Source organism: Protomyctophum bolini, assembly GCF_963924005.1.
Source record: "Protomyctophum bolini genome assembly, chromosome: 8".
Taxonomy (NCBI): Eukaryota; Metazoa; Chordata; class Actinopteri; order Myctophiformes; family Myctophidae; genus Protomyctophum; species Protomyctophum bolini.
Genome location: NC_137869.1, coordinates 458,374 through 484,883, shown reverse-complemented (window position 1 = coordinate 484,883; position 26,510 = coordinate 458,374). Strand labels below are relative to the sequence as shown.

The 26,510-nt window shown below is 41.3% G+C and overlaps 1 protein-coding gene across 1 annotated transcript; it reads left to right on the top strand.

Moving 5' to 3' along the window:
* Positions 1 to 18,014: 18,014 nt before the first annotated feature.
* Positions 18,015 to 25,172, top strand: LOC308319643 (protein NLRC3-like). The gene is made up of 6 exons (XM_080769751.1): positions 18,015 to 19,698; positions 21,994 to 22,167; positions 22,840 to 23,013; positions 23,095 to 23,250; positions 23,822 to 23,871; positions 24,111 to 25,172. The coding sequence occupies exons 1-6, from the start codon at positions 18,101 to 18,103 to the stop codon at positions 24,740 to 24,742; spliced, it is 2,784 nt and encodes a 927-aa protein (XP_080625877.1). The 5' UTR covers positions 18,015 to 18,100; the 3' UTR covers positions 24,743 to 25,172.
* Positions 25,173 to 26,510: the final 1,338 nt, after the last annotated feature.

Below are 26,510 nucleotides of genomic sequence, written 5' to 3'. Positions count from 1 at the left end.
ATGGAAAGAGAACATTAAATGTCAAATAGTGTCTACTATTCCCCGATTATAATATGTTTTTTTTAGGATATTTCCATTGGAAAAAAACCAAACCGTAGTCTTATATTCAGCACAGTATAAAGGCCTATTCATAGTCTGGATTTCCGGTGGTGAGGTGACCACCGCTCCGGTGGTGAGCTGACCACCGGCTCAGTGACGTCATGTTATAGTTCGGTGGTCACCTCACCACCGAAAATCCAGACTATGTATGAGCCTTAAGGGTGAAGCCTTCAGGCCAGACCAAACAGAAATTAATCCTGCTGGCATCACAACAGACCTGCTCTGGTATCATTTACATCACATTATAGCCTGCAGAGCGACTAACCCGACCTCCTCCATATCATCTGCATCAGACCTCTGAGCCACGGCCCAGGATGGACCTCTGAGCCACGGCCCAGGATGGACCTCTGAGCCACGGCCCAGGATGGACCTCTGAGCCACGGCCCAGGATGGACCTCTGAGCCACGGCCCAGGATGGACCTCTGAGCCACGGCCCAGGATGGACCTCTGAGCCACGGCCCAGGATGGACCTCTGAGCCACGGCCCAGGATGGACCTCTGAGCCACGGCCCAGGATGGACCTCTGAGCCACGGCCCAGGATGGACCTCTGAGCCACGGCCCAGGATGGACCTCTGAGCCACGGCCCAGGCCCGTTCCCCCCTTCTTACATCCTGATTTCCTGTTCTTTGACTATATAGAAGTGTCTATTTGTACTTCTCTAAATGTTTTGATGAATTGAACAATGTGGACCCTCTTATAGTTGTAAACAAGTGTAATGCTTTATGGTGTCGTCCACTGTTACATTCCCTTAGTTTGTCTAGGGGTATTTAAGAAGAGGATGCAACACGGCTGGCATAAGAACTGTTATTTATTCAACGTTAGAATGATAAAGTATATATTAAACACAATGAATCCAATACAAAGCAAACACAGGCTATATGGGGCAACTAAAAGAAACAATCAAAACTATCTATCCCTATTCTAAAGTATCACATGAACCCTCTTACCTAACTCTAACCAACAAATGAAATGAAAGGTTACACCAGGTCAAAACTACCTGAACTGTCTACACTAACTACTGCCTAACAAAAGTTTACAAAAAGCACGCTCCCATACTCCATATACATTATATTATATCTCTCTATCTACATAATTATAATCAGTTGTAATTGTAACACAGAATCAGCTCAGGGGGCTCCACACAGGTCTAGCCCCTGGCCTACGACAGAATCAGCTCAGGGGGCGATCCACACAGGTCTATCCCCTGGCCTACGACAGAATCAGCTCAGGGGCTCCACACAGATATAGCCCCTGGCCTACGCTTACAAACAGTTTTGTGACTTTGAGACTTTGAGCTGTTAGCTAGCTCTGGACAGAGTGCTCCTCAGTATGGGGTGACTGAGGGACAATGCCAATGATCAAACAGCACAGCTGCTGCTAAGTAGTCTTCACAGTCTAGTCCTCTGAGCGCGGATTGGCTCCTGGTGATGAGGTGGTGGGCAGGCAGGTTGATGAGTCTCCGCCTCCACGCATCACAGCAGACCAGACCTGTGGCTGAAAGGACTGATCAGCACTCTGTATAAGGCAAACCTATTCATGATACATTATATATATATATATATATATATATACACATAAACACAACCACGTTATCATATAGTATATATATATATATAAATACAATCCTCACGTTATCTCATAAATATATAATCATAGTCCGATTATGTAACACCCCCACCCCCAAAATCAAACACAGTTTGAACAACATTTTCGTTCTGGGCACAACCCTCCCAAACGCATAAACAACATTTTCGTTCTGGGCACAATCCTCCCAAACGCATAAACAACATTTTCGTTCTGGGCACAACCCTCCCAAACGCATAAACAACATTTTCGTTCTGGGCACAACCCTCCCAAACGCATAAACAGGGTACACCAGAATTACCTTGGTTTACTCTTCTTTAACTTGAGGTAGCCTCAACCACACTCTAGTGAGGAGCACACCTATCAAGACACCCCCTGCACTCTGTACAACACTCAGAGTTAGCCGCAACTATACTCTAGTGAGGAGCACGCCTATCAAGACGCCCCCTGCACTCTATAGTGAAGTTCTACATAAAATTTACCATTCAACCATAAATCGCATTTAGGTTAAGTTATCGGAAAAACAAATCTCATAGGGAGATAATACAACCTGCAAACTGGGCATACTAACGAATCACTTCATGAAAAATAACAAAGAGGGAAGATTGAATAATGACTCTCACAACCAATCTCAAGCTAGAGTAGCTATTCTGTAACAACCACCTCATGAAACTATCCAGTCGTTCCCACGGCAGGTTCCCACGCAAGCGCTGCACGTCTGCCAGAACAGAACCAACCTGAAGTAACATACAAGGTCAGGGACCTATACGAGTACGTTTGCATTTTTATCTTACACGAATGCATAAAGTTAGATGACACAAAACAAACCATGTTATTCATTTCATAGTGGACTTGAACACATTACATATTAATCACCAACACAGGGGACATTCTAAACCACTCGATTGAATACACAATCACTGGACAGTCAAATACATGACAACTGGATGGGAGGGACGGTCAGATATATGACCACTGAGGGACACATGTCCCATGTCTTCTGCTACAATGCTCTCCCAGCACACATGACAGAAATGAACAAAAAGGCCACAAACACACCAAATCATCTCAAAACGAACGAATCCTATAATTAAACGCTCCTAGTATACATATACTGCCGCATATCCAGTCTAATGAGCCGAATACACAAGATTAACTGGTTGTTAACGAAACAAAACACCCACGCATGGAGCTTTGCATTAGCCATATACGTTCAAACAAATTCACATTTTGGTCGACAGATTTCTTGACAGAACGAAATCTAAGTCTGTAATCTTTCACTCAAAAAAAAAACAGGCTATACCAAAAATGCACTTTACTTAAGTTACTATTAACTGAATCATACTGCAGACTTAAAGCCTGTATATCACCAGAGTGTATAGACGAAGAGTAGCCATGACCACATGGCCTCGAATTATGCACCACACAACCTCTTTCAGTGCACAACAGAAAGGATAATCTATGAATTGATTGCACACACAACCACTGAATTGTGTACTTTGTGTCCCACCCAGGGGCAACAAATATACAAATATACCATCACTGACTTGACTGAATATACAATCACTGCCTCGATTGCACACACCTCAAAGTACGAACCCACCTCGGACTCACGAACAATGGGAACTAACCCAAAGTGCGATACCAGCACAACTAAACGGAGAGCGACAGTAACTATATTACTCGATTTTCTGCACCCTCATTTAGCATACAAGCTCCTCACGGGTTAGGCCAATCTTCCCGTGGCAGCAACACATTCAACACAAACGCTGACACAGTTGAATTTCAAGTTTTCAACCTTACCTTCTGCAGCATATGGGACAGAGGCATTCCTTGAGTGGTGGGCTTAGAGCAGGAGCACCGTGCTCCGGACCAACATTTCTCTTCCGTGGCTGCATCTTCAGACTGGGGGAGCGGTGGTTATGCCGATAGGAGGCACCCCGTCAGACAGGTTCCACCTCCCGGAGACGATGGATGCTCCCAAGCCCCCAGGGTGATGACTGGGCCCCCCCCAGTCACTCTCAGTAGGCCAGCATGGCTCCGGGGACCCGACCCCCAGAACCAAATCTGTACTGGCCCGCTCCTTTCCACAGGACGCCACATTTGCCACGTAGGCTAGAACCAACAGCTCTGCCACCACTCTTGTCTATACCACCTCTCAACAGCCCCGCCGCAGAGATTCTAAGAAATTTGGAAATCTAACAACTTTTAGTTTGTCCAATTAACCTAGCTACTACACAAGCAACTTCAAGGTGCAAAGAATACGAGCAACATACCTACCACCATGACTCCAGCCGATCACAGACAGGACAGAGGAAAAGAAGCCAAGACGACCGCATCGAGGCCAAAGGTTGCCATCTCCACTGCCTTATTACAGTACCGCTAACAAACAACAAGTTCAGCCAGCACTTTCCCAAACCGGTAACCTTCAATGCTTTAGACGAGCCCCCAACTGTTACATTCCCTTAGTTTGTCTAGGGGTATTTAAGAAGAGGATGCAACACGGCTGGCATAAGAACTGTTATTTATTCAACGTTAGAATGATAAAGTATATATTAAACACAATGAATCCAATACAAAGCAAACACAGGCTATATGGGGCAACTAAAAGAAACAATCAAAACTATCTATCCCTATTCTAAAGTATCACATGAACCCTCTTACCTAACTCTAACCAACAAATGAAATGAAAGGTTACACCAGGTCAAAACTACCTGAACTGTCTACACTAACTACTGCCTAACAAAAGTTTACAAAAAGCACGCTCCCATACTCCATATACATTATATTATATCTCTCTATCTACATAATTATAATCAGTTGTAATTGTAACACAGAATCAGCTCAGGGGGCTCCACACAGGTCTAGCCCCTGGCCTACGACAGAATCAGCTCAGGGGGCGATCCACACAGGTCTATCCCCTGGCCTACGACAGAATCAGCTCAGGGGCTCCACACAGATATAGCCCCTGGCCTACGCTTACAAACAGTTTTGTGACTTTGAGACTTTGAGCTGTTAGCTAGCTCTGGACAGAGTGCTCCTCAGTATGGGGTGACTGAGGGACAATGCCAATGATCAAACAGCACAGCTGCTGCTAAGTAGTCTTCACAGTCTAGTCCTCTGAGCGCGGATTGGCTCCTGGTGATGAGGTGGTGGGCAGGCAGGTTGATGAGTCTCCGCCTCCACGCATCACAGCAGACCAGACCTGTGGCTGAAAGGACTGATCAGCACTCTGTATAAGGCAAACCTATTCATGATACATTATATATATATATATATATATATATATATATACACATAAACACAACCACGTTATCATATAGTATATATATATATATAAATACAATCCTCACGTTATCTCATAAATATATAATCATAGTCCGATTATGTAACATCCACTCACAGTTAACAGTCTTTGTATTGAGTTGTGCTTGAAATGTACTGTAATTCTGCAAACTGTTAATAAATACTTTAATCAATCAATGCAACACAAAGCCATTTGTTCACTTCACAACATTATTATTATTATTATTATTATAACATTAAAGCATGGATTATATTTGGCCCGTTTTGAGACTTTGAAACAATGTGTCACAGCCAGGACAAGTAGCCAATCCACAAGCTCAAAACACCATTATGACATTAAATTGGCTATTCATTGTCACTCAAATAATTACGATTAAACGATTGAATTGTGTTTCTGTCGAACACTATGAATAAAACATTACATTTCTGTTTTTGGGACATTATGAATAAAACATTACATTTCTGTTTTGCTTTTAGGCTCAAAAGGTGCCCAGGACTGATATGACAAAGTAGCCTACCACAGAGTACCACATAGTACCACATAGGTACCACAGAGTACCACAGAGGTATACCACAGAGTACCACAGAGGTACCACAGAGTACCACAGAGTACCACATAGTACCACATAGGTATACCACATAGTAACCACAGAGTACCACAGAGTACCACATAGTAACCACAGAGTACCACAGAGTACCACAGAGTACCACAGAGTACCAGTAAGACGCGCACACGCGGGAAGCGAACGCATAACCATATAAGGAGTCCCCAAAGCAGCTATACGTCCAAATATGGAGTGTGTTGCATCAATCACAAACAAATCACTCAGCTCCATATATGGGCACAAAGGGGGGACACACGCACGCACAGACAGACATGATCTGCTAGGTCTCATAGTAAGTGCTCACTGCATTCGCAATCACTGCGTTCGATACCACATAGGTACCACAGAGTACCACAGAGTACCACATAGTACCACAGAGTACCACAGAGTACCACATAGTAACCACAGAGTACCACAGAGTACCACAGAGTACCACATAGTAAACACAGAGTACCACAGAGTACCACAGAGTACCACATAGTAACCACAGAGAACCACAGAGTACCACAGAGTACCACATAGTAACCACAGAGTACCACAGAGTACCACAGAGTACCACATAGTAACCACAGAGAACCACAGAGTACCACATAGTAACCACAGAGTACCACAGAGTACCACAGAGTACCACATAGTAACCACAGAGAACCACAGAGTACCACAGAGTACCACAGACACAGAGTACCACATAGTAACCACAGAGTACCACAGAGTACCACAGAGTACCACAGAGTACCTAGTGCTAAAGTGTTTAAAGCAGTGGTTCCCAAACTTTTTCATGTCAAGGACCCCCAAATTGACACTACTTAGCCCGTGGACCCCCATTTGAAAAGATATGCCAGGGACCCCCATAAGAGAAGACGTACACATTTAGACGTCTACATTTAGACGTCTACATTTAGACGTACACATTTAGACGTCTACATTTAGACGTACACATTTAGACGTCTACATTTAGACGTCTGTATACATTTAGACGTCTACATTTATTTTAGACCATGCCAAAGCTTTTTCCTGCAGGAAACACTGCTTGTGGTTGTAAATATATTGTTATCCGTGTTGCGAGGATGAGAGGGTACCTGGAAAAATATCTACCCCAAAAGGGGTACCTGGTCCAAAAAGGTTTGGGAACCCCTGCCATAGAGTACCACAGAGTACCACATAGTACCACATTGTACCACATAGTAACCACAGAGTACCACAGAGTACCACATAGGTACTGCTATTTACACTAGTTTAGATTATTTTATTTTTAAGACAATCTTGAATTTGTTGTGACCATTATGACAATTATGCAAATGATAAATGATAAATAATTGTGATTAGGCGATTATGTAATGATTAACAGCTGGGCCTAATATATTGTCTTTATTATGATTATTGGAATGCTAGTATATTATTATATACAGATAGTAACAATTTGGGACATTGTGAGTTATATTGTGATTATAGTATATTATGTACAGATAGTAACAGTTTGGGACATTGTGAGATATATTGTGATTATAGTATATTATGTACAGATAGTAACAGTTTGGGACATTGTGAGTTATATTGTGATTATATTATAATACATACAGATAGTAACAGTTTGGGACATTGTGAGTTATATTGTGATTATAGTATATTATATATAGTAACAGTTTGGGACATTGTGAGTTATATTGTGATTATAGTATATTATATATAGTAACAGTTTGGGACATTGTGAGTTATATTGTGATTATAGTATATAGTAACAGTTTGGGACATTGTGAGCCAGATATATTGTTGGACATTATGAGAGCAGCTTATGGACATAATATTCGCCCAGACAGCATATATAATTATTATTTATTAAGGTCTATATTTGACATGTTTTCAAATGTGTTAAATTGTTTATTAATCCTTCACTGCAGTCTATTATTGTCTCCCCACAGAAAGACAGACAGGCAGACAGACAGACAGACAGGCAGGCAGGCAGGCAGGCAGGCAGGCAGGCAGGCAGGCAGGCAGGCAGGCAGACAGACAGACAGACAGACAGACAGACAGACAGACAGACAGACAGACAGACAGACAGACAGACAGACAGGCAGACAGAATTAAAACGGTCAACATGTTTATACATTTAAAACCATATTAAATTAAGATCTATATTTGACACGTTTTCAAATGGCAGTGTTGTTTTTTTATTATCCTATCCTATTGTTTACCCACAGACAGAATAATACAATGTGTCATAATTTAACCCCATCATCTCCAGACAGTGGTTGAGGTATTATTATTATACTGACCTGTTCCACTGCGTTCCGTTCAGGTTTAAACTGCTTTAATGTGTTGATTTTATGGAACGTTAAATTAAATGAATCTTTTAATTCCTCCTGGAATCACTTCAACACATAAACCCATAGCTCTGTGTCGGGGTTGCCACGTTGTGTGAGAGAAACAAGCAACCGGCCGGGTCCGTGAAAACAAGCCCCAAAGAGAAGCTCTGGCTGGACTGGGGCAGTGGGGCTATGTTTAAAAAAAGAAAGAAAAATAAAAAGCAGATCTTCAAGCTCACAACGCGTCGCATTGACAAAATGTGGAATACATTTTAATGACAACATTGATTGATTGATTGAAATATGTATTAAGTTTGCAGAATTACAGTACATTTCAAGCACAACACAATACAATAAAGACCAAATAAACAACTACACTTTATAAATAAGCCCAAATAAACAACTAGGCTACACTTTATAAACAAGCCCAAATAAACAACTACACTTTAGAAACAAGCCCAAATAAACAACTACACTTTAGAAACAAGCCCAAATAAACAACTACACTTTAGAAACAAGCCCAAATAAACAACTACACTTTATAAACAAGCCCAAATAAACAACTACACTTTAGAAACAAGACCAAATAAACAACTACACTTTAGAAACAAGCCCACATAAATAAACAACTACACTTTAGAAACAAGACCAAATAAACAACTACACTTTAGAAACAATTAAGACCAAAGAAACCGCAACTATTGAACTACCAATTATATTTACAAGCAACTTTACAGAAAACAATCCCTAAGGTAACGAACCATGTAGGCCTACAACCCAGATTTGGCACAAACAAGGGACTAAATTATTTTTGCTTCTATGCCACCAAAATGTGGAACGCCCTACCAACAGTCATTAAGACATGTGAATCCCTTGACTCCTTCAAAACCGCTCTCAAGGGCACCGACGGACGGCTGCAATTCGAAACTGGCCCCCGTAGAATCTGAATCCCCCCCCCCTTTTCCCCAGTATAATTATGTTTATTTTCCCTTTTTACCTCCTTTATGATGAATTCCTGTTCTGTTCTTTGTCTATTTGTACGTCTCTAAATGTTTTGATGAATTGAACATGGTGGACCCTCTTGTAAACAAGTGTAATGCTTAATTGGGTCGTCCACTCACAGTTGACATGTAATTCTGCAAACTGTTAATAAACATTTCAATCAATCGATCAAAGGTTGCTTATAACAAGCAGACATGGCAACACTGCTCTCTGTGACTCATGCAACGGATTTACTTCCGGGTTAACAGTGATGTGCTGTGCGTCAGGTTAAAGTTTACTGACACCTGCTGGTGAAGGCGTGCACAGCTCCTTTTATTCTTTCTTTCATTCTTTCTTTCTTTCTTTCTTTTATTTTGAAGATGTTGTGTTGCATTGTGGTTAATCCTCAGTACAGAGGAACTCAACTCATTGAGGTAAGATGGTCTCCTGTTTGCTCAGGCACAAACTAATTAATTACAAACATCTAAGCTTCATATAAGTGGCCAAATATGCACTCATGGTTACATAATGTTATCCAGTAACATTCGTTTTTGCATGTCATGGCATGGAATTGCTTATTTCATTGTTTAAAAAAGTTAGCACGTTAGATCCCACTGTACCTTCGTCAGGCAGCCTCCGTAGACATTTTTAAAGCTCAGCTCAAGACCCACTTCTACAACATTGCTTTTAATTGATCCTTTTTTCTTTTTTTTTTGTTATTCATGTCCTCACTGTATTGCATTACTGCTTGTTCTTAATGTTGTTGCCTTGCTTTTCTTTTATTCTCCATTTTTCTGTAAAGCACTTTGAGCTGCATTTCATGTAATGAAAGGTGCTATACAAATAAAGTTTTATTATTATTATTATTATTATTATTATTATTATTATTATTATTATCTGCTATAGTGTGAGGCGTTGGCCTTTTCTATATGAGGAAGTGGGCAACAAGGCACAGCCTGGTGCTACTGAAATGAAAGAGGCAACAGTCTGTTGACTGTATCTGTAACGTGAGAACAAAGGCTGTTTATTATGTCGTTGTTTAACATGCTGAAGTGACGGTAAATAAATACCATTTAATTCAAAACGAAGTCAACGTTTGGACATCAGTTTTAGTTTGTATTATTATACAAACACGTCTAAACTCTAGATCTGGCTTTCAGTCACCAGCCCGTGTCAGTGCACTGACACTACAGGGAGGATATTTACAAGTGTGCGCGCAATTGTTTATGTTTAGGCCTGTCACAAAGATGCAAAACGATATTAAACTATAATATATCTGATTGACTTTTATACCACTTAATTGGTATTAAAGATCTGTTTCTCCAGATAATCCGGGTAAATTACCGATCACCGATCGTTGACCGATCGATCAGAACACCTCTATTAAATAAACGAGCTAAAGATGTGTTTGACAGGTGTCATGGACTAAAGATGATGTGTTTGATTGACAGGTGTCGTACAGACCAAAGATGATGTGTTTGACAGGTGTCGTACAGACCAAAGATGATGTGTTTGATTGACAGGTGTCATAGAGACTAAAGATGATGTGTTTGATTGACAGGTGTCGTACAGACCAAAGATGAGTGGGGGGAGAGAGGAGGATGGAGCTGTCAGACCACAGTCTCCAACACCCAGCCTTCTGTCTGTGAAGAGTGACACTTCTATGGTAACGCCTCTTCAGTTCACTAATGAACCTGCACCTCCAGATACACAGTAAGTCAATCCTCCTGTACAATATACAAATTGAGCCATACGGTCATTTCTTGGAGTTCATAAGCTCACGCCTATCTTGGCTATTAGCGGCGATATGGGATGGATGCCCGCAAATATCAGACACAAAGGTGAGATGTTGAGACTTTGGAATAGACTTGTTAATATGTCCGATGAAATATTTTTAACTGGGACATTTCTAATGGTTACCCCTGGGCTAATGAAGTAAAGTCTTTATTCTTTAAGAATAACTCATCATTTATTTATTTAAATAGACTACACTGTAATATTCATGAAATACAGAACTGTATGTTCCTTGGGTATAAGGAGAGTTGGGCCGTTGAATTATGGTACAAACCAAAACTAAGAACATATCGTCTTATTAAAAATAATTATGGCCCTGATCCTTATGTTACACAAAATATATCCAAAAGTCAGATCTTTTTGTGCACAGCTGCATTCTGGGACCTTATACCGTTAGCTTTAGAAACGGGTAGATTCATTGGTACTCCTGAGGAGGACAGAGTCTGTCTAGTGTGTGATTTAAAAGAAATTGAAAATGAAATTAATTTTTTGTTTTACTGCCCATTATATGAAGAATTAAGACATATATTATTTTGTAAAATGACAACCATCTGTGCTGACTTTTTCTGGTTGGAGGACTATGAAAAACTGGAATTTTGTTTTAGGAAAGGTATTTTTGCTTTGGCAGACTTTTTATGCAGGGCGTGGGAAATAAGGCAGAATGTTTTGTTTGTGTAAAAAAATAAAGACAAAATGGAATATCAACAAAACAAATCTGTTTATTGTACACAATGCAATATTGAAGCAATGTTATGGTGTGTCCTGTAAGTCCATGTGGGCTGGGCGCCTTTGGTGCATGACACAAAAATAAAGAAATCTATCTATCTATCTATACACAACAATATAAAGGTGGGTTTTTTTCTTTCCATTTGATCAGTTTTCCGCAGCTGTCTAGTGAGGTCTAGAGGGGTGATGGTGACAGGCTGACAGCTGTAGTGATAGTTACTACTGTCTACTGTCTAGTGGGGTGATGGTGACAGGCTGACAGCTATAGTGATAGTTACTAGTGTCTACTGTCTAGTGGGGTGATGGTGACAGGCTGACAGCTATAGTGATGGTTACTACTGTCTACTGTCTAGTGGGGTGATGGTGACAGGCTGACAGCTATAGTGATAGTTACTACTGTCTAGTGGGGTGATGGTGACAGGCTGACAGCTATAGTGATAGTTACTACTGTCTAGTGGGGTGATGGTGACAGGCCAGGGCCGGTCCTAGGCATAAGCAATATAAGCGGTCGCTTGGGGCCACAACCACAAAGGGGGCCACATACTAGTCTTTTTTATGTCCAATGTATTTGCATTTAAGTTCATAAAGTTAACATGAGAGCATATGTATGTATTTTAAATTAAATAATAACGTTAATTTTCAGGATTCCAATTCAGAAATAGCAAAAAAAATATTCAGGATTCCAATAAAAGAAATTGCAATATTTGCAGATCTACGAGCTCAAAACGCGTCGCAGCTTGAGCTGTAGATCAGCTATTTTTTTACTATATGTATTATTGTATTGTGGCCCCAAACCTGCCTCATCCAAAAACTATAGTTATTATTTTAATATGCAATAAAATTAAGATCTCACAACAGACACAACAGAATAATTTGATAATATGCCACATGCAGTTGAATGCAGGTTGCAAATTGCACACTGCCCACAGGTGAAGTGGTTTGCCATTGATTGCAGTTGGTTGATTGAATTGTTGGCAATAGGCCAGCACAGTAAAGATGATAATAATCTATAATGTTATGTGTATGTGTAGTTCTTTATGGATATAGGGCTCCATTTTGTCACCGCTAAACCCCTTATCCCTAAACTTTTTTGCCTTTTTTTTACTATTTTGCATAACATTTTTGAATAGTTAAAATGGCCAGTCTACAAGCTCACAACGCTAGTTGAACTATTCAAAAAAAAAGGCAAAGTAATTTAGGGATAAGGGGTTTAGCGGCCACATGTGTCTGTTATGTATTATTTACAGTGGCAAATGGTGCAGCAAAAACACTTCTATTCAGAAGGATCTATTTGCTACAAAAGCAAAGGAGGGCAGTACTGAGCAAATACATTTGCTGAAAAACCACTCAGTTCACACGGGTGTGATTTCTCTTAAGCTCAGGCAGATACAGGCTTTGAGAAAAACAGCAAAGACCCAGAACCTCCATCTGCTCACTGAGCTTAAAGACCCAGAACCTCCATCTGCTCACTGAGCTTAAAGCCCCAGAACCTCCATCTGCTCACTGAGCTTAAAGACCCAGAACCTCCATATGTTTACTGAGCTTAAAGACCCAGAACCTCCATCTGCTCACTGAGCTTAAAGACCCAGAACCTCCATATGTTTACTGAGCTTAAAGACCCAGAACCTCCATCTGCTCACTGAGCTCAAAGACCCAGAACCTCCATATGTTTACTGAGCTTAAAGACCCAGAACCTCCATGTTTACTGAGCTTAAAGACCCAGAACCTCCATCTGCTCACTGAGCTTGATCTTGGTGGTGTACCAATTTATAACTATAATAACTCTCCACAATCCTAATCTGTGGAGACCCGTGATCCACAGCCTGGGCGTCCACGATCTCCACTTAGAAGCTTGTTCACCTCTGATCAAAGTTAGTAGCCCTGTAGCATGGAACTATAGGTGTGACGGTGCATTCCTTTAAATCCTGGCATGCTCTTTTTTATCGATATCTAATCACCCATCATGTACGTACGTACATGCACATGATGGTTTTGACTCTTATCGTTCTGTTTCCATTGTTCATTCTCATGCATGACATCACAACTATGCAAGGTCTAAGACTGTCTCTAGGATGTCTCGTCAAGATGTGACAAACCATCGAAGCTACCGTACTAACCTTGCTGTAGTGCCTAAAGTCCTATACTTAACCCATTCTGAACGGGAACCCATTTTGGTGTTAGCATCATGTTATGCTTTAGCTATTGAAAAATAGCAGACCTACAAGCTCGTAGCGCGCCACCGAGTGGCGCGCTATGAGCTTGTAGGTCTGCTATTTTTGAAAAATCGAAGAACGACTGACATTTTTAGAATCTGATCTCAGGTCAGAATGCGTTAAATCAGACCAGTGTGTGTCCAGTGGAAACCTCGTATGAATCTGATCTCAGGTCAGAATGGGTTAATGTCACTACTGGTTGCCGACGGCCAGGTGGAAGCTCTTACGTGTGGCAGTAGAAACTGATCTCCAAAACATGTCCTATACACAACATACAGATACAATAATCAGAAAGAAACACTAACAAACACAGGCGACCAGCCCTCCTGAACACACTAGAAAACTGTTAGCCTCTGCCGTCTGCCACTGACAACACCTGTGCCTGATCAGGAGCCTGGTTAAATACCTGGGCTGGCCCAGACACTCACCAAGCTGCAGTGACACTGTCAATCAGCAAAACATTAGGTCATAATGGCTCTTACACGTACCAAACCAAATAGTTTGGGTTTGATAATGTACAACTGGTAGAACTTGATCTCCTCCTGACCTCAAGGCTTACGGGGGGGGGGGGGGGTCTCTGCTTCCCTTCAACCAATGTCACAATCACTTTAACCCTCCTATGGACCGGGCCGGCCCAATTCTCTAATAGTGCGAGGGATTTTATTTATCTATCTATTAATCTTTTTAATCCGTCCAATCCGTGCCTGCATAGGGCCACTTGACTCCTAGAACCGGCACTGTGACAGGCTGACAGCTATAGTGATAGTTACTACTGTCTACTGTCTAGTGGGGTGATGGTGACAGGCTGACAGCTATAGTGATAGTTACTACTGTCTACTGTCTAGTGGGGTGATGGTGACAGGCTGACAGCTATAGTGATAGTTACTACTGTCTACTGTCTAGTGGGGTGATGGTGACAGGCTGACAGCTATAGTTACTACTATTTATGGAACAAACTATGGAAATATATGCATGGAAAATCTACCTATTTTTGCAGCAATGTCATTTGCACTATTTCTTGTTTTTCTTGTTAAATATATACACTATACACTATACAATATACACTATAATACTATACAATATACACTAGTACAATACAATACAATATAAGTAACGGAAGTGTTGACTGTACTCTGTTGCTGTTTTTACATTCATGTCTAATAAACCAATCAATCAATCAATCAATCAATCAATCAATCAATATATTATGAATGTAATATTCTAATTCCTCCAAGAGGCTGGTTTCCTCCTACTGACAGCCTAGTCCTAGTCTGGTGTTCTTGTGCCCCCTCTTGGCCAAGCCCTGTAACTACAGTCTTTAACATTCCTAGTAGAAACCACAACATAATATTATTCCTAAACTGATTTACCAATTATTAATTATTATAAAACACCCCGACACATTATTCTCAAAATAATCTTGCGGCCCAGAAATAATAACCTCTAATCTATCTGTACTGTATTTACAGTGTATAGTACATTTTACTGGTGATATTATTTCATTCATTGTTGTCCTGTTTTCATGGAACTGTAATATTGTGAAAGGAAACCCACAGATTAGACTCTCTTATACTTGTTGGGACATATCAATACATCCTCTTGAAACGAAGCGACTTTTTCATTCACATGATAATCCTATGAATATGTTTTATGATTCCAGAAGTGTTGTCCACAGAGCAGAGTCTCCAACTCCCAGCCTTCTGTCTGTGAAGACTGACCTGTCTAAAGGAGAACCTCCTAACTTCAGTAATGAACCTGGAAGAGCGTCTCCAACTCCCAGCCTTCTGTCTGTGAAGACTGACCTGTCTAAAGGAGAACCTCCTAACTTCAGTAATGAACCTGGAAGAGCGTCTCCAACTCCCAGCCTTCTGTCTGTGAAGACTGACCTGTCTAAAGGAGAACCTCCTAACTTCAGTAATGAACCTGGAAGAGCGTCTCCAACTCCCAGCCTTCTGTCTGTGAAGACTGACCTGTCTAAAGGAGAACCTCCTAACTTCAGTAATGAACCTGGAAGAGCGTCTCCAACTCCCAGCCTTCTGTCTGTGAAGACTGACCTGTCTAAAGGAGAACCTCCTAACTTCAGTAATGAACCTGGACCTCCACACGCTAAGTATGTCAATCCTCTATAAATATATACAATATACACTATACAATTTACAATTTAGGCATTTAGCAGACCCTGCACTATACACTATACACTATAACACTATACAATACAATATAAGTAACGGAAGTGACAGGCAGCACAGGCAGACTCGTCACATACTAGAAATATGAAATAAATGCTTAAACATGTAGTTATAGGTGTAATGTTAGAGACCACAGAAGTGAACCTTTTCAAGCCTGTTTTCTCAACTCGCTGTTTTCTGCAAGACATTACTCTATAAGCCATATCTCCAAAACTGGTGGGCCAAACTGAACAACCAATATGTCAATTTGAAGCTACGATTCCCTGCTTTCATATGACATGAAAAAACGAAAATTAAAAAAATCCAATTGCAGTCCCTCAGTCAAATTTAGTCATAATAATGAACCTGGACCTCCACACACTAAGTATGTCAACCCTCCATAAATATATACACTATACACTATATAACAGTATGTGAAGACATGGTAAATGGTGCATTCACAGAGCGCTTTTATGTAATGTTTCCCTGGACATTCTACGGAAAACACTGCGTGAATAGAGGAGTAACGAGGAGATTATGGGCACTAGATTTGCCCGTAAACCTCAAGTTTAGCAGCATATACAGTTAATATACGGTAATATACAGTTAATATACGGTAACATGCATACAGTTAATATACGGTAATATACAGCTGTGATGGTACAATTCGGGAGTTTACCGGAGTTTGTTGTAAAGTTTAACGGGAGTTTCCTGTAATATAAACACATCCGTATTCCATGTTTTTTGCGCAGACAGTCTCGCTGATTATCACAGAGCAGTAAAAACACAATCCATCTCTAATTTAGTTAACACAAACTGTCATAAACCTCAGGTTAATATTTTTTATTCCATGGTTAATCCATGTCTGCATCGATTATAAAATCACTTTTAATTCAAAAGGTTGATGACCTCCCACTACCCACCTATTATTAAAACCCATTTTGGGCGGGAACCCCTTTTTGGTATTAGTATTATGCTATGCTTTAGCAATTTAAAAATAGCAGATCTACAAGCTCGTAGCGCGCCACTCTATTTTTGAAAAATCGAAGAACGACTGACATAGAAACATAGCTTTTTCAGAAAACTGTCAGGATGTGGAAGACATTTTTTAGAATCTGATCTCAGGTCAGAATGGTTGAATGCATGCACACCTCAGGATGTGTCCCTAGTGCTTTTATACACCAAAAAGAATACCCTTTCAATTTGATCACATTTTAGGCCCATTTCACTACCATTTGTATTAAACGTTTTGGAGAAAATAGTTTATAACCAATTACAAATAGTAAATCTGGCGCAACCCCTCAACACATCGGACACCCTCAATTCCAACATCTGCTAAAAAACCTCGGCATTATCCTCGATAGTTCTTTTCAATTCGATAAACAAATCAGTTCTGTCGTTAAGACCAGCTTTTTCCCAACTTCGCCTCCTTGCAAAGGTCAAGCCATGTCTTCCCTCAAAACGGTTAGAAACCGCAATTCATGCTTTAATGTTTAAATCCCAGCTCAAGACTCATCTATTTTCTCTGGATTTTAATTCCATCTGAGTCCACCTAATGTTTGATTTTACTGTAGTTTTCTGTGTTTCTTTCGTGCTTCTACGTTATTCCTGTGATCATGTTGACATTTCTCATATTGTATTTCTTCTACATTGTTTTTTCTTTGCTTGTTTTGTTTTTCTTCTGATCTGTAGATTCTGTTCAGCACTTTGGTGAATGTTGGTTGTTTTAAACGTGCTCTATATATTACTCTAGTATACACTCACAGTACTCTATGAATAAAGTTTGTATATTAAACTATCCATTATCTATATTCTATTGTCTTCATCTCCACAGAGAGACATTCAGAAACACACCTGGACAGAAGACATTCAGTCAAACCACACCTGGACACAGTAAGACTGGACACATTTTACACTCATTAACATTTTATATCAATTAATGCAATGTTTAAATAGCAGCAGACATCATCAGATTACATATCCATGTTGTATTCCTCTTATCAATGTCCAAATGCTGACAAAAACAAATGATCCAATATTTATTTATTTAATACGTAGTTTTAATGCTATGGATTGTTCAATGTAAAGTTGTAAATTAAGCATAATGTTTAACATGTATTAATTGTCTCCTCATATCAGATGTCCGTCTGCCGGAGTATTTAAAGGTCTATAGGGTCACTTTGGACGGTCTTGAACATGTGACATTCGTCACTGAACATCCCTCCCTCTCCGACATCTACACAGACCTCCACCTATCAGCGGGAGGGAGTGAAGGGGTTAATCAGCAACATGAGGTGTGGCAGCTTGAGACCGCCTCCAGCATGAAGACCCTCTATGACGTCCTAATCAAGTGCCGTGCCATCTTTAAGACCCTCCTCCCTGGCAGAGACACACCCAGCAGCAGAGTTCTGACCAATGGCATCGCTGGCATCGGGAAGACATTCTCTGTGCGTAAGTTCGCTCTGGACTGGGCGAGAGGTTTGGAGAACCAAGACATCAATCTCCTGGTTCTCTTCGCATTCCGGGAGCTGAACTTGGTCCGAGATGAGCAGCACAGTCTTCTCTCACTGATCCATGTTTTCCATCCAACGTTAGAGAAGGTCACAGCAGAGCAGCTCGCTGCCTGGAAAGTTGGCTTCATCTTCGATGGTCTCGATGAAAGCAGGTTTCCACTGAAATTCCAGAACATTGACGTAGATTCTGACGACTTCGACAACAATGATGTCATCTCTGATGTCACGGTGACATCATCGGTGGGCCTGCTGCTGACGAACCTCTTCAAGGGGAATCTGCTCCCCTCGGCTCTCTTCTGGATAACCACCAGACCTGCAGCAGCCAATCAGATCCCTCCTGAATGCGTTGACATGGTGACAGAAATACGAGGGTTCACAGACCCCCAGAAGGAGGAGTTCTTCAGGAAGATGTTCAGTGATGATGAGGAGCTGGCCAGCACCATCATCTCACACGTGAAGACATCAAAGAGCATCCACATCATGTGTCACATCCCAGTCTTCTGTTGGATGACCGCTACCGTTGTGGAGGACCTGGTGAAGACAGGCAAGAGAGGACAGCTGCCCAAGAACCTGACCGGGATGTTCAGCCTCTTCATCTTGCTCCTGATAAAAAGGATGAAGACAAAGTATGGCGAGACTGACAGGGATGTTCTTCTGCAGCTGTGCCTGCTGGCGTTTGTACATCTGAAGAAAGGCAGCGTCACGTTCTACCAAGAAGACCTGGAAGAGTGTGGTCTCGATGTGAACCACGCCGCGCTGTACTCGGGAGTGTGCACAGAGATCTTCAAAGAAGAGACCGTTCGATCTCAGAGAAAGATCTACAGCTTTGTTCATCTGAGCATCCAGGAGTTCCTGGCTGCAGTCTACCTGTTCCACTGTTTCACACAGAAGAACATGAATGTCCTGAAGACATTCCTGGGAGATGATGTCAGTTCCTTGGAGGACTTCCTGCTGAGAGCCAGCGAAAAAGCCCTGGAGAGTAAGAACGGCCACCTGGACCTCTTTGTCCGCTTCCTTCATGGCCTCTCACTGGAGTCCAACCAGAGTCTGTTAGGAGGCCTGCTGGGTCACACAGAGAACAGTCCAGAGAGCATCCAGAGAGTCATCAACAACCTGAAGGAGATGAAAAATGAGGATGTGAGTCTCTCTCCTGACAGATTCATCAACATCTTCCACTGTCTGATGGAGATGAACGACCTCTCAGTACATCAGGAGATCCAACAGTACCTGAAGTCAGCGGACAGATCAAAGACAGAACTGTCTGAGAGCCAGTGTTCAGCTCTGGCCTTCATGCTGCTGACGTCAGAGGAGGTTCTGGAGGAGTTGGACCTGGACCAATACGCCAAAACATCAGGATGGGCGACATCCAGACTAATCCCAGCTGTGAGGAACAGCAGAAAGGCTCGGTTAGTAGAAAACTTAGAATAAATCTACCATCACACCTAATAACTAATAATTATTGTTTGCCGGGTTGAACATGATGGGATTATGATGAATGGTTGTATTGACTACTGCTAAAGTTAAAGACGTAATGTTTTACAGATAATGTTGTTTTGGTCAGGTGCGAGTGCTGCTGTGCTTAGCTGTGCATAATATGTGCATATTAAAATTAAGATTAATTATTGATACCGTGAGCTCTGAAATCTCACTATCAATAATGTTGCTGTTTATACCGTGATAATACAGTAATACAGTCTAGTGTTACATTATCAATACTCTGTATACTGTAATAATACAGTAATACAGTCTAGTGTTACATTATCAATACTCTGTATACTGTAATAATACAGTATAGTGATAGTACAGTCTAGTGTTACATGCCTAGTGCAAATAAAGGCTAGTTCTATTAAAGCTGAGTCTAAAACTGAACTATAGACACTTTAATTTAGTCCACAATTTAGTCTCACTAGTGGAGATAAACCATAGACACTTTAATTTAGTCTCACTAGTGGAGATAAACCATAGACTCTTTAATTTAGTCTCACTAGTGGAGATAAACCATAGACTCTTTAATTTAGTCTCACTAGTGGAGATAAACATTAAAAAGTTGTACTGTACAAGTGATCTAATGAGTCTACTGTTATGTTGATTCATGATATGTATGATTGATTCATGATATGTATGATTGATTCATGATATGATTGATTCATGATATGTATGATTGATTCATGATATGTATGATTGATTCATGATATGTATGATTGATTCATGATATGTATGATTGATTCATGATATGTATGATTGATTCATGATATGTATGATTGATTCATGACATGTATGATTGATTCATGATACGTATGATTGATTCATGATACGTATGATTGATTCATGATATGTATGATTGATTCATGATATGTATGATTGATTCATGATATGTATGATTGATTCATGACTTGTATGATTGATTCATGATATGTATGATTGATTCATGACATGTATGATTGATTCATGACATGTATAATGTATCACCATGTGTTGTTACTGTAAATCTCTCTGGATTCAGATCATCTGATACATGAATACATTGTAAATGTAATGGTGTGGTACTAGAGGACGTTTCATTTTCTCACCACTAGGGGGCAGCCATGCTCTGGGGAACATTAAGTTGCATTGTTGCAGACATACACCATGAGTACCTGTCGTTCTGAGATTTGGACACAATCTGTAGAAGTGAAAATAATAAATAAATTGAAATTCATAGATCCGTGTAAATTACACACTAGTATTAATGCAGATTATCTGTCTTTCACTTTTATGTTTTCTGGTTCTCTGTTCTTATATGACCTGTCAATATCTGACCAACTAGACTGTTCTTATATGACCTGTCAATATCTGACCAACTAGACTGTTCTTATATGACCTGTCAATATCTGACCGAATAGACTGTTCTTATATGACCTGTCAATATCTGACCGAATAGACTGTTCTTATAATTATGACCTGTCAATATCTGACCGAATAGACTGTTCTTATATGACCTGTCAATATCTGACCAACTAGACTGTTCTTATGACCTGTCAATATCTGACCGAATGGACTGTTCTTATATGACCTGTCAATATCTGACCAACTAGACTGTTCTTATATGACCTGTCAATATCTGACCGAATAGACTGTTCTTATATGACCTGTCAATATCTGACCAACTAGACTGTTCTTATATGACCTGTCAATAGACTGTTCTTATGACCTGTCTATACAGTGTCGCAGCCCCGCCCCCTCGAGAGACCCGGAAAATAAATCCCCGTTCACTTTTCAGAAAGTATTTATTTAAAGACGTTTACGCCGCGGACAAAGCCAACTCTTGTCGTGACAAATCATGACAACAAACACAATGTTTTGGGCCAAACAAAGAAAAAAAAACGGCAGGTTACAACACTTTTTTTGTTGTTTTTCTTCTTTGTAATTATTTGTTTGGTCCAAAATATTGTGTGTGTTGTCATGATTTGTCACGACAAGAGTTGGCTTCGTACGACGCTTAAAAGGTCTTTAAATAAATGCGTTTTGAAATGAATGGAAAAATGCATCGGGATTAATTTCCTGGGCCTGATGTCGTCATGAAAGGGGGCGGGACTGCGACGCTCTATATCTGACCAACTAGACAGTACATTTACATTACTCTTTATAGTCAATTTCATTGAACATGAACTTGATCTAATCTGTGTTGATAATCACTGATTTTACATCATCTACATTTACAGACTTGTTGGCTGTTCTCTCCAAGAACCAGAGTATGGGATTGTGGCTTCAGCTCTCAGCTCTAATCCTTCACATCTGAGAGAATTGGACATCAGTTATAATGAGATAGAGGATCCATCCATGGACCTGCTCTCTGCTGCATTGAAGAGTCCAAACTGTCATCTGGAGATACTGAGGTCACATTATTATTTACATTAGTTCTGTTTTATTATTTATAGTTTGATTCTTAATAATAATAGTGTTAATAAAGTTGACATCATGGTATCCCACTGATTACAATAATAATATGGTCAGAGTTTGTGTTGTCTAGTTCACACTCTCACATCACAATGCTACGGTACAGTAACTACAATATGTGATCCATCATGGCTGCTAGGGAATTATCATTATCAATGCTACGGTACAGTAACTACAATATGTGATCCATCATGGCTGCTAGGGAATTATCATTATCAATGCTACGGTACAGTAACTACAATATGTGATCCATCATGGCTGCTAGGGAATTATCATTATCAATGCTACGGTACAGTAACTACAATATGTGATCCATCATGGCTGCTAGGCGATTATCATTATCAATGTTACGGTACAGTAACTACAATATGTGATCCATCATGGCTGCTAGGCGATTATCATTATCAATGCTACGGTACAGTAACTACAATATGTGATCCATCATGGCTGCTAGGGGATTATCATTTCCTGTCAGTTAGCTTTCTGTTTCCTGTCAGAATATTCAGTTTAAGATAATGTATTCACATTACTCCTGCCTTCTCTTTCCATCTCTTGGGGTCTTTACTCTAAAACTGTGATATTCAGTCCAGATATTTCATGTGTAATTACAGACTTGCTGGCTGTACCTTCACACAGACAGGATTTGAAGTTCTGCTCTCAGCTCTCAGCTCTAATCTTCTCCATCTGAAAGAATTGGACCTCAGTTTCATCTGCCTGCCGGAATCACAACTGCTCCAGCTCTCTGCGTTACTGAAGAGTCCACAGTGTGGACTGCAGATCCTGGGGTAAAGAATGTGTGTTCTCTCTGTGTGGATCTCTACTTGAACATCAACACAGCACTTTGTTAAAGGTGTATTTCTCTGCAGGTTGTCAGGCTGTGGAGTCACAGAGGAAGGCTGTTCTTCTCTGGCTTCAGCTGTGACCTCCAACCCCTCCTCCCAGCTGAAACAGCTGGACTTGAACTTCAGCCACTTAGGAGACTCTGCTCTGAAGAAGCTGTCTGCTGCCCTGGAGACTGTCAAGTGAGTCTACTAGAGGACTGTGTCCATGTTGGTCAGTAGACTATAGGACTGTGTCTGTTGGTCAGTAGACTTTAGGACTGTGTCCATGTTGGTCAGTAGACTATAGGACTGTGTCCATGTTGGTCAGTACAGTGTAGAATGTTTAACTGACCAGGCGGACCCATAAAGTCCAGATAGAAGTATCAGTGTTCTTATAAATGACATCATCATCTATAATTTAACACACATAGAAAATAGAAAGACAGTTTAAACTAGACGCTCCTCAGAACACAGGTCTCCACCAGGACGGGTAGCTTATTGTGGGCCAGCAATGTTTCACAGCCAATCGGACGCTGCGTTAATGATTTGAAGCATTTTGACACTCCTGCAAACTATGGAAGCCAATCTCATCCAAATCTGAGAGATGCGTCTTAATCACATGACCACACAATGTGTGTGATGTTTGGACAGAGTCTGTGGGAGAATGATGACAAAATGTGTTTAGTAAATATTTGGTGGGACTAAAACAGGCCGATGTGAGACATTAAGCAGCAGGTTTTGACTTGATTCATTGTTGTTCTACTTCCCACAGTGTGAATTATGGAGGAGAACACTGGACTAAACCTCAACTCCTTACAACACGTGAGTCTGTCTGTCTGTCTGTCTGTCTGTCTGTCTGTCTGTCTGTCTGTCTGTCTGTCTGTCTGTCTGTCTGTCTGTCTGTCTGTCTTTATATTGTGTCAGTGACACAATATAAAATATAAAAAATGTTCAGTGTGTGTGTGTGTGTGTGTGTGTGTGTGTGTGTGTGTGTGTGTGTGTGCGTGCTGCCCATTCAGTGAATGATGTATTTAATGTGTATTGTATTGTGTTTTCATCAGATTCCCAGCATCTCACTCTGGACACAAACACAGCACACTGTGACCTCTCTCTGTCTGAGAACAACAGGAAAGTGACATGTCAGGATTGTCAGGATCATTCATATCCTGATCATCCCGACAGGTTTGATAGAAAGGTTCAGGTTCTGAGTTCAGAGAGTCTAGATGAACGCTGCTACAGTGAGGTACAGTTCAGTGGAGAGGTTAGGATAGGAGTGACTGACGGAGACATCAGTAGGAAAGGAGACAGAGTGGACCGTCTGCTTGGATGGACTGAACATTCCTGGAGTCTGTTCTGTAGAGATGGTCACCATGGTAACTATTACTCTGTCAGACACAATAGTAAGAGGACTGTCCTACCTATCCGTTCCTCTGACTCCAACAGAGTAGCAATGTATCTGGACCGTCCCGCTGGGACTCTGTCCTTCTACAGAGTGTTAGAGGACACTCTGACTCACCTGTACACCTTCCAGGACACATTCCCTCAACCGCTCTACGCTGGCTTTGGGTTGAACCCTGACTCCTCTGTGTCTCTGTGTGAGGACAGAGAGGCTGTGAGGACAGACAGACAGGCTGTGAGGACAGACAGACAGGCTGTGAGGACAGACAGACAGGCAGTGAGGACAGCCAGATAGGATGCGAGGACAGTCAGACAGACAGACAGACAGACAGTGTGTTGTATCATAATGTAATAATCAGGAACAGGTGTGGTGGGGGCGGGGCTGATAAAATGAATATCTTTCTAAAATACTGAATTGATCGACTTAAAACCTGTCTGGACCGTACAGGTGTTTATTACACCTGTCAATCATATTTAGTCTCTGACACCTGTCAATCATACGCATCTTTGTCTCTATGACACATGTCAATCAAACACATCATCTTTAGTCTCTATGACACCTGTCAATCAAACACATCATCTTTAGCTCTTTATTTAATAGAAGTGTTCTGGTCGATCGGTCAGCGATCGATTGATCGGCAATTTACCCGATCTGGAGAAACTGATCTTTAACCTATTCTGACCTGAGATCAGATTCATACGAGGTTTCCACTGGACACACACTGGTCTGATTAACCCATTCTGACCCGAGATCAGATTCTAAAATTGTCAGTCATTCTTCGATTTTTCAAAAATAGCAGATCTACAAGCTCGTAGCGAGCCACTCGGTGGCGCGCTACGAGCTTGTAGATCTGCTATTTTTCAATAGCTAAAGCATAACATGATGCCAACACCAAAACGGGTTCCCGTTCAGAATGGGTTAATACCATTTAAGTGGTATAAAAGTCAATCGGATATATTATAGTTTAATATCGTTTTGCATCTTTGTGACAGAATATTGTGGAAAATCTGACCTAATTTATAGGGGCCAGTTTTGAACTGCAGCCGTCCGTAGGTGCTCTTTGAGAGCGGTTTTGTGCCTTAAGTTGTTTGTTCGGGGAGTGAGGCCAAGTAGCCTGACCAGTTTGTTTTGGGAAGTTTGGAGCCTAGTGTTAAGGGCCTTTGAGGTGCTGTGGTACCAAGAGGTGCATGCATAGTCGATGAAACCTTGTACGAGGGCTCCTGTTAGAGTCTTCAAGGTGTAGAAACCTTGTACGAGGGCTCCTGTTAGGGTCTTCAAGGTGTAGAAACCTTGTACGAGGGCTCCTGTTAGGGTCTTCAAGGTGTAGAAACCTTGTACGAGGGCTCCTGTTAGGGTCTTCAAGGTGTAGAAACCTTGTACGAGGGCTCCTGTTAGGGTCTTCAAGGTGTAGAAACCTTGTACGAGGGCTCCTGTTAGGGTCTTCAAGGTGTAGAAACTTCGGGTTACTTCAGTAACCTCAGTTGTATAAGTGACTCGAAGAAGAGAGTCATATGGGTCCGAGACACTTGGTGGCGCTGGAGCACAGAACAAAACATAAACTCACGAGCTAATTTATTGGTTCGTGGAGCTGTCACTCAAGGCGGCGCCTCCGGTCCTGACCCGCAGGTATAAAACCGGTGGGCGTACACGCCGAGTCATTCCTATCAACCATTTTTCTGCCGCTTGCCAAAGCAGACGGGCAGTACAATGACTCTCTTCTTCGAGTCACTTATACAACTGAGGTTACTGAAGTAACCCGAAGTTGTCTAAAGTGCCTCTCTCGAAGAGAGTCATATGGGTCATCATAAAACTCCCGTATGATCACCCCGGCTGACAGGACCGCTCCACGGTCCCCCTTTTCCAGAGAGACGTCACCATCACGTGAATGTGCGTCCCTCCCGCAAGGGAGACTGAGAAGGTTAGCCAGGTCACAGACCTGGCTAACCAAAAGAAGGTCTCTTCTCGGCCGTCGGGCCAACACCCGGCGGCCCAGAGTCCCTCTAACAGGTAAAAATTCTAAAAAATACTGATAGAGAGGTGAGGGAAAACACCCTGGGAAGCC